This window comes from Leptodactylus fuscus, chromosome 7 (assembly GCF_031893055.1).
Source record: "Leptodactylus fuscus isolate aLepFus1 chromosome 7, aLepFus1.hap2, whole genome shotgun sequence".
Lineage (NCBI taxonomy): Eukaryota > Metazoa > Chordata > Amphibia > Anura > Leptodactylidae > Leptodactylus > Leptodactylus fuscus.
The window spans coordinates 94,142,703-94,157,485 of NC_134271.1; the positions used below are offsets into that span (position 1 = coordinate 94,142,703).

General features: G+C 41.9%; 1 protein-coding gene across 1 annotated transcript in view; it reads left to right on the forward strand.

The window, feature by feature from the left end:
* The first annotated feature begins 10,365 nt into the window (after positions 1–10,365).
* The window catches only part of NID2 (nidogen 2), a 54,268-nt gene continuing 49,850 nt past the window's right edge, over positions 10,366–14,783 (forward strand). The window contains exon 1 of the mRNA XM_075282484.1: positions 10,366–10,656. Within this exon, the coding sequence (XP_075138585.1) occupies positions 10,456–10,656 (201 nt within the window). The 5' untranslated portion in view covers positions 10,366–10,455. The remainder of the gene's footprint in view (positions 10,657–14,783) is intronic.

The following is a 14,783-nucleotide window of genomic DNA, read 5'->3' on the forward strand; positions in this document are numbered from 1 at the left end:
TTCTCCCCCCTCCCTATTTTACATACAAATGTATTGGAAGTGTTACAAAATAAAAAAAATTGCAGTAACATTCTACATTGTAACTCAAACAGGCGACTGTATTGTTACCAGAAGAACCCAAACAGCTTCTTGTATGACTGGGGCCCCCTGCAAGAACTATGCTGAAAAATACCCAGCAATTATACTGTTATTATGGAAATACAATAGCTAGCAAATGTTTCCTGTCATGAGAGTAGTATGGAGGAAATCTGTAACTGTCAGATGACTGAATACTAGAGCATATGAATACCATTTTACAAGTTTACAAATACAATAAGTTATCTCAGTTGTGTCACTTTGAAAATACATAACATTACTGATCTTGAGTTACAGTGTGTATTATGTGCCAGAGCTGCACTCACTATTCTGCTGCTGGAGTCACTGTGCACATACTGTACATTACATTAGTTATATTGCATTATTCTTGAGTTACATCTTGTGTTATACTCCAGAGCTGCACTCCCTCTTCTGCTGGTGCAATCACTATGTATTACCTTGTTAAAAGGCATTCCAGCGAGTTCTTATCCTCTTGTTATTTAACTTGTCAGGTTCTTATTGCTGGCTGATTCAATATGCCGTTTCCATTTCACAGGCCATGTTACATTCAAGCACAGCCATTTTTGGTACGTAGTTAAGAGATTGCAGTGCTCCTTTGAACGCTGTGGTCTCTTCAGACAGCTGAGTAGTGGGGTGTGGACCCCCACCAATCTGATCAATCTGCACTTATGCTGGTGAAATCACAAGTGGAAGTTTAAAACGCTCTAACATGTCTAACATGCTTTACATTATGTTTATCAAGTGTTTTAGACACTTTTAAAACACTTTTATGATGTGTATTAAAAAGAGGTGGCTTTTTGGGAAATAAATACAACAATAATACAAAAATAAAAAACTACAATATAAAAATACAAAAATAAAATAATAACCCCCTGCAACGTTTGTCACATGGCCATTTTAAGAACACGTTGATGGGCCAAATTTATTAAAGGCATCCTATCATTAAAACACAATTTTTTATGACTAACACTATTCTTCTCCTACCTTTTAGATGTTTTATCTGCGCCACCGTTCGGTATAAATCCCAGTTTTAGTCGGTCACAGCACTGGGGGCGGGCCCCAGCGTTCAAACAGCACTGGGGGCGTCCCCGATGCTGCAAGAGAACTCTCCAGCGCCGCCTCCATCTTCTTCAGGAACAGCCTCTTCAAGCGTCTTCTTCTGGCGCTGGTGGTCAAACTTCTAGGCCTCAGTAAGCAGCCATTTTTCTTGTGGCCTTTGGGCATCTGCAGTTGGCTCTGCCTGAGGCCTAGAAGTTTGACCACCAGCGCCGGAAGAAGACACATGAAGAGGCTGTTCCTGAAGAAGATGGAGGCGGCGCTGGAGAGTTCTCTCGCAGCCTTTGGGATGCCCCCGTGCTGTTTGAGTGCTGGGGCCCGCCCCCAGTGCTGCGAGAGAACTCATTTGTATACCGACGAAAACCAGGATTTATACTGAACGGCGGCACGGAGAAGACATCTAAAGTTAGGAGAAGAATAGCCTTTCTTAAGGCAATTCCTACGTGTTAGTCACAAAAAATTGTGTTTTATGATAGGATTCCTTTAAGACTGGCGCATTATAAAAGACCCGACTGGTGCAAGGACCAAGAGATTCATGTACTAGCTGCAGCCTCTTCATAAATGCATCATATGTCCCAGCACCAGAATGGAAATCTACACCAGGATTTATGGGATTTATGCATGGATAGAGGATGAATATTCTGCATGCCATAACGCCTTTCAAGTATACTAAACAAAACTAGAGAAACACCCTCACTATAGAGACACTACACCACCTAACAATAGTACATTGCAGGTGGTGCGCAGCACAATATCACATAGCATACAATGAATGACACAACACGTACATGGCAACAGCACAATGATGTTTGCCAGGTAACATTTCTACCATAACAGGGTCAACAGTAATCCATAGCCAACACTAAAGGGTGTAACTGTTCAGTGCAAAACAATGGGGTCCATGTAAAGTACCTATTTTCAACTCTCTTCCATTCTTCCATTTTCTTTTCACTGTTTTTAGTAGGCTGGTTTGTCCACCATGACACATACATCAATTACACAGGCTCAGAATTTACACTTTGCACTGGCTTGCAAAACAGAAGAGGTTCTCACTTAAGCTCCCCTGCAACTTTGGTGAGATGTTCTGTGGGCGACGCGAGTGTTGAGCCCCCTCCCCACTGATCACATATTGATAACATAGGTTGCATAGGTCATCAGTATTCAACTCTTGGATATCCACTTTAATACAGAGGTAGTGAATTATCCACTTGGTACCCAGCCACTAGATATCCACTGATCAAGAATCACTCACCAGTGCTGTAGTCCTGAAATCCCAACATATATCACAGCATTTAACATAAATACATTTATCAGAAAGATCCAGAAACCGTGAATGGCTCCTCATGGCAGTGTGTGCTGCCATGTATACTGTAATGCACATTTACCAATGGAGAATGATCTGAAGAAATCTACATTTCCCTTGCCTTAGAAGTCAGGAATGGTTAGTGGTTAGGCATTGCATGCATGGTGCAGTCATTGCTTTTGTAGGATGACTCTTTCCAAATGTCAGGATGAAGTGTCCTTATCTCTGGTATTTGTCAGCTGTGTTTGTACAGAGACAATGTGCAGATCTACAGTTACAATACCCCTATAATTCATTGTGGGCTTTCTGCTGGATAAAATAAAGGATCATATTACTTTCTTCTCTGCACGATATGGTGGTTGTCATGTTTTGTCTGTGCTCATAGACCCTGCAGATTATCTGCAGTGCGTTCCTCAGGGCCTCATCTCATCTCTACAGGTTCCAAGGCTTCTCCACATTACATGACACTCTTTTGTGAAGGGATCAAAGTCTGGCAGCTGTACTATAGCCACATACCTACAACTAAAACTAGGGATCAGCGATCCTTTCAGAATTCGTTCAATCAGGTTTGGCCAGATCAGTCCAAAAGTTCAACATGGTCCAAAGGGCAAATTAAAATTTATAATGTTGTGAAGGACACTCTGAGGTCTCCCAACATTTTGGTGCATTATTAGTGCACAGTTATATATAAATATTAAGCCCCATCCACCTGTCAGATGAGCCGCAAGAACTGTTAGAGGCTGAGGCCCCACATTGCAGAAAGGCAGTTTTTTTATTGCAGATGTTGCTGCAGTGGCCCCATCTTATTGGTGTAGTCAGTGCAAGTAGGCAGAGTCAATACAAGTAAGCAGGGCCAGCACAAGTGGCTCCTCCATGTAAAACAGTCCTGTGTAATTTTGCACTGGACTGCTTTATATGGAGGGGGAGAGGTAGCAGTCCTATGTGAATTGCCATGTCAGACTTATCTTAAATCAGATATTTATGTTACACAGGGCTGCCTTCTTTATGTGTAAGAGCAGCAGTCTTATGTAAATAAAATTAAAGGCAGTGGGGTCAGTGTAGCAATTAAACTGTGGGAGTAGCAGGATTTGTGGTCACTTCACACAATATAATGTCTCATAGTAGCCCCCTGTACACAGTATAATGTCCCATAGTGGCCCCTCCACACACTATAATACCCTATTGTGGCCATTCCACGCGGTGAAGTGTCCTCTAATGGCTCACCCACACAGAATAATGTCTCATAGTGGCCCCTCCACACACTACAATGATCAATAGTGGCCCCTCCACACACTATAATGCTTTATCATGGCCACTCCACACAGTAAAATGTCACATAATGGTCCCTACATAAACTATAATTCCCCATAGTAGCCCCTCGGTGACTGTCTTCAGACCCCAGAGTATAATATGCTGAGGCCCCGGGAAGATGTTTAAACATAATTACTTCATTTTGTATCATGACACTGACATGACTGCTGAGGGTCTCAGAAGTCTCTGATGTCATTCATGACGTCTCTAAGACCAGAAAATCCACACCAGAGCCCAGGAAAGATGAAAAACACTGTTTATTATGTGTGATCATCTACCCTGGGCCTCAGCATGTTATACACTGGGGTCAGGCTTCAATAGTCAGGGTAAGGGCCGGGCCTCAAGGCAGGTAGCTTGTTGGTCCAGTAACCCATATTACACTCAGGCCAATTGGAATTTTCCCAGTGATCTACATCTGCCCATGGTGACCTCTCATCTATAGTTCCTCATGATTTCCTCAAGTCCCTTATCATGAAGGCTGTTTACATTGCATTACAGGGAGCATGCCTGATTCCTGAGGTCATGTGATCCTGCATCTCTGCTTTCTCCACGCTTGTTCTCATGTGGTGGCCGCCATTTGGCCAGTTCTTGCAAACTGGCCCACAAAAAGTTCAGATTTGTTCAAACCCATAGTCTTTGAAAAGTTGTAACTGAATCTGGTTTGTTACAAAACCGTTTTATGTCCTACAGCAGGACACCTTTATATTCGAATAGGACAAAACAGTTTGCTTGTATCTCATTAAAATCAGCCCATTTTCCGCATTGGTGGAAATCCTGAGGGTGCCTATTATAATTATATTATTATAATCAATATCACAATTAATAGTAACCTACAGACAGTGGAGTGGTAATGTGCATATGAAACCTAACCCAACCTATCCTCATACTATACTCAATAAATCTACATTCACAAGAGCATTATAAAAAGTGTGGTTACACAAGCTATATCAGCCCCCACCCCCATTACGAAGACCCGTCACATGAGGATTGTGACCATAATGGATCTTAATGTTATTAGTATCGCTGTTTTATTTAGAAATGTTGCAGCACTGGTATTAGATTATAGTGCATGTAGCACTTATTTGGCAGTATATTCTAGCATTATTTGAGCACTGTAAACTTTTTTTTCGAATCTTCAAGATTAGGTATTGTGTAATTGAGGGGCAATCTTATATCTGACCGATATATTATTTCAGCAGTTTTCCCCTCTACAGGTTCTATGCCTAAATTCTTAGTTGTACCTGAGCTAGTTGAAGCTACTATGATGTCTTCCATTATAAGATATATTAAAAAGCTTATGTTCACGTGTACTATTGATTTAATGATAATTTGCTGAAAAGTTAGTGACTAGAGATGAGTGAGTACTGTTCGGATCAGCCGATCCGAACAGCACGCTCCATAGAAATGAATGGATGCACCTGGTACTTCCGCTTTGACGTCGGCCGGCCGCTTAACCCCCCCGTGTGTCGGCTACGTCCATTCATTTCTATGCGAGCGTGCTGTTCGGATCATCTCTATTAGTGACCAATAAAGCTTTGAACAGTATATTATTTTTCAGTATATGGAGATAATGGCATTGTATAACATTTTTATCTTGGTGTCTACACGGAAGTGCAAACATATTAGTATTATTATTAGTAGTAGTATTATTAGTATTATTACTATTCCAGTACTACATTATATGACAATGTGTACAAAATTCCAGGACAGTAATTCTATGTATATCAAAACATCCCTTTTATTCACATAGCATAAAACTTCACCAACATGGAGGTATACCTCTGCTTACACATTTTGGCATAACCCTTCACTCTTAACATAATATACATCAGTGAGCATCTTCCTTATAAGCACGCTAGCCTCCTGAGAACAATGACATAAACATCATAATACAAGAGTTAACCACAATATGGTACGAGGATCAACATTTACAGTAATTATAGATATATTAACCCCTGTTGGATAGTCATGCCTTTAGGAATGAATATTTGAAGTGTAAAAATCCAATAAGAACTAAGTTCCCATGATGCACTTCTACAAAGTGCTCAAACGGAAAAGACGCATTAATTGTCTGTGGGTTAAGAACATCTGACAAATATCTTCTTGTTCTAACTTTTCAAGGTCCTGAGGTGCACCCTACATATTGTATGTGACACGCAATTCAACTGATCACGTACACAACATTCTTATTATTACAATTAATGTAATTTTTTTACATTATATTTCACCACTGTAGAAAATGACCCAAAGGCACCAAATACCTGTCCATATTTACATGATTATATTTATTATGCCCACAGTGAAATATCCCCCCAATATAAAAAAAATTACTGGTGTCAGAATATGGTGACTCCAAAAAAATGTTTTGGTTTTTTTTAGGTTTGGGGTTTTTAAGGGGTTAAAACATAAATCAAACCATATAACTTTGATATCCCTGGAATTGTACAATAGAATACAGATGGCTTGTCATTTTAGCTATATATAAAATTCTGTAAAAACAAAGTCCATAAGAAATTTGCACAAATGCAATTTTTCTCCAATTCCATCCCATTCTGAAATTTTGTTACAGCTCCCCATTACATTGTACTGTACGGAATATTAAATGATACCATTAGAAAGTACAATTTATCCCGCAAATATTAAACCCATATTGCTCTGTGAACGAAAATCACTTCCACACTCATGTCATCTCCACCTCAAAAACATCTCTAGGATCTGACATTATTTTTTGTTCTGAAAGATGGGTTAGGGCTTATTTTCTGCGGATGTCTTATTTTTTTCCATGAACAACAATCCACTCACAAGACCAGTTACACCCAAAACAATTAGAGTTGGCATGTGCCAATTGTGGATGAGCTATCTCACACAGCTCTACATCACTCCTGTCACAGGCGTGTCACTGTCTGGTCCCTTGCCATTGCAGCAGCATTCCACTGCAGCCAAGTGTAGCAGTTAGCTCCCCCTGGTGACCAGAAGCAACCACAACACTTGGGCTCAGTAGTGGAGTGATGCTAGCGGGACTACCCGATCTGTGAGAGAGCCCAGCAAAACCCATCCTCAACCCTTAGGGTCAGTTCACACGTGAACTGCCCGCACGGGTTTTGACACCGAGAGAGACGCGGTGAGCCGCGTCTCTCTCTTGTCAAAACCCGCCTGCCGCGACCATCGCGGTCGCGGCTTTCCCCTCCGCTGTCGGCTCAAATGAATGAGCCGACATAGGAGGGAGCTGCCGGGGGCGGAAGCCGCGCGGCTGAGCCCGCGCGGCTTCCGCCTGAAGAAAGGGCATGTCGTTTCTTTTCTCCGCTAGCGGCAGCCCGCCGCTAGCGGAAAAAAAAAAGCCTGGTGGTCTACATAGACCACCATTGTAAAGGGGCGGATTTTGAAGCAAAATCCACTGTCAAAATCCGCCCCTTTGCCTACGTGTGAACTAGCCCTTATTGTTGTGGAAAACTATCTCACTAGTGCCATCTTGTACAGTTGCTCTCTTAAGGTCAATGTCCGATTCTTTTGAGGGTGTCTGTTTTCCTTGGTGAAGGATCTTCTGTATTAATCCTGCTGTATTCTATTTACTTTTTACATGTATAGCTGCCTGTGTGCTATTTTTATTGAACTGTCACTGGGGCTTATTTTTGGAGAAGGGCTTATATTTCAAGCATACTGCAAAAATCATGAAAAATCATGTTAGGGTTAGGTACAGTCAGATCACATTACGGTTTATCAGGGTGATGAAAGGCTCAAATACTTTGGACAAAACTGTATTGATTTCAGGTTAGTCTATATTCTACTCCAGAGCTGCACTCACAAATCTGCTGGTTGTAATTGGAAACGTTCCACAAGCTTGTGAACAGCTTAACCAAATTCCTAGTGTAAGATATAGGAGACAGTACAGGATGACTGCGCAGCGCCTAGTGTAAGGATGGTACTTTCCAGAACTCAGATCACCGCAACAGACTCCATGCAGACGCTGACCAAACAGGGATTACTATGTAACATATAACCAGCATAGGCCTTCCAGGATTTTTTGCTAGACAGTCTGCAGACACATATCATCCATTATTGTGCAGTGTTTATTTGACTGTTTTGACATAGATGTAAGAGGCGCATTACAATACAGTAAATAAAACTAGGAGTGAAATAATCACTATACGTAAACACACATGGCGGGAAATCTCATCTGGATCCTTTCCAATAAGACATAAGCTATGACGTTCAGAGTCAGCATCAGTCCAGACCGCTTCACTGCACAGAGATACGCTTATCCTTGGAATTCTGCCCAGATGTCAGAGGAAATACCCATTTATGTCTTAAACAATGGAGATTTACAGAAGTTGTACTGTCTTCCAGCGCACGGCAATGTACAGGATTGCAACAGTATTGTATTGTAGGGTTCACTATGACATTGGAATAGCCTATAATAATACTGCAGTGTAAATTTAGTAGCGCCTAAACGTTTTAAGAAAATAATTGCATAAATAGCAAATCACTTATTTTTTTCTAGTAAAGTAAAACATCTGGATAGGTATATGTCTGATGGAAGGATACAGTGGGGAAAGCAATATACCCTGGTCAGTTGCATGTTATATGGTCATGTGCATTAAATCCTCCATGTTTGTGACATGTTTTCTGGGAGTGTGCTTTGATGAGGGAATTTTGGTTGGAAGTGAAGGCCAATGCCCTCTTTCTTCAGGAAGTCCCAGTTCCTGACCTGTTGGCTAGAATGAAAGATATCCGCAGTCTTGAATACTTCAATGCAATTTCACCCTGCGACAATTTGCAAGACCTCTGACCGCAGGTGCCTTACTGCCCTCTTGTCTTTTCCCTTATCCTCTGTTCACACTGAAGTGCTCCTTATTTTGTTATATGTTGATATGTTATTATTGATTGTCTGTTTTATATTTTACAAAACATTCTAATCCAGCTCATCTGATTGAGCCGCTGATACATGGAGGTGAGTTTAAGACTGGCCCACCGGGAAACTGGTGAATCCCCAGTGGTCCTGGTGCCTTTAGCGGGCCCTACCAGACCCCCACTGTTTCTTTTTAATAAGTAGTGGAGATCTGGTAATGCTCAGTGTAATAATTGGGGTTGCAGGAGGTGCGATTGGAATGGTATAGGGTCTTCTGGAGATGGCCAGGTCCCCGTAGCACTGTGTATGTCTGCTATTATTATGCACTGGGGTCACCTCAGACCAGCTCAGAGGCCCAGGGGAGGTGATTAAATATAGCAAATACTTAATGGCTCTAATGGCTCCTATTATCGTCTTCAGGGCTCTTCCATTCTGTGACTGAGGTCACGTGCCCCAGATGTTACGGCCTGTGATTGGGCCCTAGCAGTCACATAAGGCGCGCCGGCGTAATGAGCACTACGATTCCTTCAAACAGTTGATCAGTAGGGCCCTGGGTGTTAGACCCCCACTGATCTCTTGGACTGTTAGGACCTCACAGATCAGATGTTTACCAGAACATGCAGTTCTCACTATTGTTTCCATGTTTGGCACTTGCTCATTTACTATATTCTTGATAACAGCAGTTGGCCATGTTAGTATTAACAATTCCAGCAGCCACACTGCTTGCTTGCCATACATAGTGTAGAGGTGGGTTTAGGTAGTGCAGTGGTGCACATCACATGGCGGGTGAGCAGCATGGCATTGTTCGCTCGCTGTTTTGGTACAGTTGATCTGCGGGGTCCAGGAGGTGGGACCCTAGAAACAATTACAATGGTGGGCCCTAGACATGCCAGTCTGAAACTGATGGAGGTGCTACCCAGCCCAGGGCACATCAGGCATTGGAATAAAATCTTCAAGCCTATTTTGGTTAAGAACCCACAAAAGGTCTAGAACAAATTGATGGTGCCACTGTTTGCCATAAAAGAGTTACTGTAATCTTGAAACCAAGTATATGTATAAGGTTGGCAGTTCTGTTATGAAGTTCTGCATCAGCTGTGGTTGGGGTCCTAGCAGATATATGTATAAGGTTGGCAGTGCTGCTATGAGGTTCTGCATCAGCTGTGGTTGTGGTCCTAGCAGACATATGTATAAGGTTGGCAGTGCTGCTATGAGGTTCTGCATCAGCTGTGGTTGTGGTCCTAGCAGACATATGTATAAGGTTGGTAGTGCTGCTATGAGGTTCTGCATCAGCTGTGGTTGGGGTCCTAGCAGACATATGTATAAGGTTGGTAGTGCTGCTATGAGGTTCTGCATCAGCTGTGGTTGGGGTCCTAGCAGACATATGTATAAGGCTGGCAATTCTGCTATGAGGTTCTGCATCAGCTGTGGTTGGGGTCCTACTAGATCTACGTATAAGGTTGGCAGTGCTGCTATGAGGTTCTGCATCAGCTGTGGTTGGGGTCCTAGTAGATCTACGTATAAGTTTGGCAGTACTGCTATGAGGTTCTCCATTAGTTCCCAAACTTTCCACCCTGTACATCAATGATTGACTATATTAAACCATCCTGCTGGGAACTTTCCCAACCCCCTCCCTTGCCTCCTGCTGCCATGCAGAGGGTGGGCAGGAGCTGACCAGCCAGCTGTTCTCTGGACCCTCGACAGCTTCCCCCGTCCCCTCTCCCCGCCCTGCACCCCTCCCATCCTGAGAAGTGCTTGGGGTCGGATGTGGAAGGTCCCGGGTCAGAATTCCTGTAGTTAGTGGGGCGCGGTGCTGCATACTGTCCTCCGGCTGCCACCACTCACCATGCGGGCCAGGCTGCTCCCTGTACTGCTGCACTGGCACTGCCTGCTGGCCTGCACTGCTGCTATCTCCCGGCAGGAACTCTTCCCCTATGGGGAGCACAGGGGGGATCTGCTGCTGCCGGATGGGGACGACGAGACGTCCGAGGTGCTGCAGCTCTCACAGCCCTTTCTCTTCTATGAAGCTGAGTTTAAAGAGCTCTATGTAAGTATATCCCTGTATAGATCACTGTGTGAGGGTATATAGGTCCTTATATTACAGTATAGAATGACTATATAGTTACTTGTATTACACTATAGAGGTCTGTATAGATCCATGTATTACTATACTAATCATCTTATAAAAGTATAGATCCATGTATGAATGCATGAATGTATACATCCTAGTATTACTGTATAGAGGACTGTATGACTGCATACATCCATGTACTACTAGTCAGGTCATTGTATGAAGGTAAAGATGATAGTATTAATGTATAGAGGACTGTATGACGGTATAGCTCCAAGTATTACTATACAGGTCGTTGTATGAAGATAAAGAACCTTGTATTACAGTATAGAGTACTATATGGCTATATAAATCCATGTTTTACTTTATAGTTCACTTCATGAAAATGTAGATCATGTATTATAGTGCAGAGGACTGTATGAAGATATAGATCCATGTATTATTGCATTGAATACTTTATGAATATATAATGTATTTGGGTATAAATCCATTTATTACTGCATGGTGGACTGTATATGGATGTAAATTCATGTGTTACGGTATAGAGGACTGTATGAATGTGTAGATCTATGTATTACTGTGCATAGGAATGTATTAGGATTTAGATATATTTATTACTGCTTAGAGGCCTCTATGAGGACATAGATCCATGTAATACTGTGTAGAAGACTGAATGGGGATAAGGATCCATGTAGTACTGTATAGAGGACTGAATGAATGTATAGCTCCATGTATTACTGAGTAGAAGAATGTATGAGGATATAGATCCACATATAACTGTATAGAGTACTGTGTGAATATATCACGTATTACTGTATAAAGAACTGTTCTAAAAGAGGGTATAGATACATGTAGTGTTGTATAGAGGATTAAATGAGGGTAGAGATCCATATAGTACTACTTAGATTTCTGTATTGCTGTTTTAGTCTATAGATGACTGTGTAAGGATGTAAAGGACAGTATGGGTGTATACATCACTGTATTATGGGCTAGATAATTGTATGAGTAAATGAAGAACTATATGAATGTGTAGATCATTCTATTACTTTATAGCAGACAGTGTGAGGTTATGGATCTCTGTATTACTGTATAGGATTGTGTATGAAACAGTAAAGGAGGTATAAATCAATGTATTAGTGTATAGGAATATAAAGGACAGTATGAGTACATATATGATTGCACATTGAATGAATATCATTGACTGGCGAGTAATCCACTATATTTCACAGCATATAATGCAGAGTATCTCGTAGTATGATTGTACAGAATCCAGTGCGTCACTATGAATGAAGACGTATGTTCTCATACACCTCCCTCTGCTTTGCTCTATATGGATGTGCTGTTCACTATAGGAATGTATGCAATCCATCATACTGTGACTGTATGTGGGGCCCAGAATGGATCTTTCTGTATAAAGGTCATTGTATAACTACTAGACACCGAAATGTACAGCATAACTAGATAATGTACAGGCAACAAAACAACCTAAAATCCATCTCTGAGTATGAAGCTGGCCATAGTGACAGCCTATGTACAACATGAATTGCACGCTCTTGGCTTATAAATCTATAGACTCTATCACTGAGAGTCAAGATTTTAGTATATGACATTTATCTCTCTGTGAATGATGATCTTTAATGTGTAACTTTTTTAGATGACGTGACAGTGGCAATGATGCCTTGTAAAAGTGATTGTGTTTTTGGTGCCTCCATTACTATACTTGGCATAAATTATTCTGTGCCAGACAGTATAATCCACATATAGAACCTTATACAATAGCTGACTGGGGTCTGTTGTTGCTACATAGTATCATTCAATGTTTCCATTTTTACTATATCTTGGTATAAGTGGCATCTATTGTTGTCTTTCATTCTTTGTGATTACTTGAGGCACACTCATGGGCTCCACCACTGGCAGACATCCATGTTCTGTGCCTTGGGCTCATTTTACAGCATCTTTCTCCCACTCCCATTGTTACACTATAGACACAGATTAGCCTGTGAGACATTCTCCCTGTAGAGCGATTTCTTGGATGGAATAAGTAAGGAGGAGAAAATGTGTTGTTTGAACTTAGTGTATGTAATGCAAGATTATGCAATTTTATGCAAAATTTAGCCACTTTGATGTACAAAGGGAGACTCTGAATAATGACCTCTGACCCCATGGATCCCAGGACAATTCAGACTGACACCTGAGTCCCAGCAAATGCCACATTAAGTCTAAATGAAATGCTGATAATTGGGGGTCGCAGGTAAATGTCATGCGGACACTTTGGAGCACAAGATTCATGGACTCTCCAACGAGTGACACTGTCAGTTTTTGGTTCTCAGGCCAATAATATGCTGACAATTTGGGTCCCAATGCAGTGGGGAATGAAGATACAGTCTGATAGGTCAATGGTGTGTACTCACATTTGGGGTCCCTGACTAATAGTATCATAGATCAATGGCACAATAATTCTTCATCTTCTGGTTAATAGCACACTGACATTTAGGTTCGCCAACCAGAGTCAGCTTTGTGACTCCAGATAAACAACTTGATGTTTGGGGTCCCAGTGCGCTGGGGTATGTTGATACTTCAGGTCCCATTGCAATCAGAAATACTGATCCAATCAATGGCACACGGGTACCTGATAAATGACACACTGGCTTTTAATGTTTCCTGTGCAATGGCATACTAGCATTTTGGGTTCATTGACAAATGGCAGGCCAGAAACAGGCTGACATTTTGGGTCCTAATGCAATGAGGAATGCTGACACAGTGGACAGGTCAATAGCGCTTACTCACACTTGGTGTCCCAGTCCAATCATCTGCACTGACACTTGGGGCCTAAGACTTTTGATGTACTTGTGGTTCCAGATCTGTGGCATGCTGAAACTATGGATCTAAGATCAGCAGCACATAGACACTTGATACCCCAGTTCAGTGGCATAGTGACTCTTCGTGTTCCAGTTCAGTGGTTGTTAATTTGTGTTCCTGGGACAGTAACTTGCTGATACTTGGGTATAATAGGAGGCGTTGACACTTTAGGTCCCAGCGTAATCAAGAATACTGGTATTTGGGGTCTGAGACTAATGGTTCACACTGATTCAGAGGCCCCAGGCCAATGGTGCACTAACCCTGGGGTCTCAATCAATGGCAAATTGACATCTGGGATCCCTGATAAATGGCACACGTATTCTTAATATTTCTGTACAATGGTGCACTGGCATTTTGGGGTCGTTAACAAATGGCACAGTACTTTTTGGATTGCTAGGATAATAACATTGACACTTGGGGTCAGAGTCCAATAGGACATTGACACTTGGGGTTTCAGAACACTGTGAACATGGGCCTGATAGCATAATTGTAAACATGTTGTGTGTTCCTGCAGCTGGCCAGTATTTTAGCAGGATAATAATGAAATGAAGCGGGTGCTGGGACAGTCTGAGCTTCTGCACACAATGAGAGTCTATGTAGTAATTGAATCACTCGCTGATTTAGCTCCAGTTTGGATGTTCCGGCATTACAATCTTTAAATGGAATTTTTCATCCAGGAAGGAGGGCACATTTCTCCATGAATGATGCTGCTGGTTGTGTGTCTGTGCCATTACGTCACAGCGCCTCTCTGTCTTGTTTGTTGCCATGAATTTTGGTTTCTTAGAATTCCTTAATCCCACTCACTGAGAATCATAAATGGTTGGTTGGATGAATTGAGTCATGTTGTTGCCCATGTCTGATGTGCAAATCTTCCCATCCTGCTAGTAAAATTGAAGTTGATGAGAAGATAACCTCCTTAATCATTGAGGGACAACATTTATCAAGAACTATCAGTTGCAAGGAGTCTTGTGGTAAGGCTCTTAGTGGGGCTGTAGGTCCTGACCTGGAGAAGTACTACTGTAGTAAAAGGACGCTCAATAAATAGCACATGAATCCTGGGGAGGAGAAGATGTCTTTCATTTGTAGTGTATTGTTCGTAAGCCAAGGAATAGCAGCGACCTACTCAATGATTAGGTCAATGGTTCTCTACCGCTTTGTCAAGTGTGGCTATAATGTAAGAACAAATCTATGAAACTAGCTTCACCATGGTTATCCAGTCTTTTCCTAGTATCCACCAAATACCA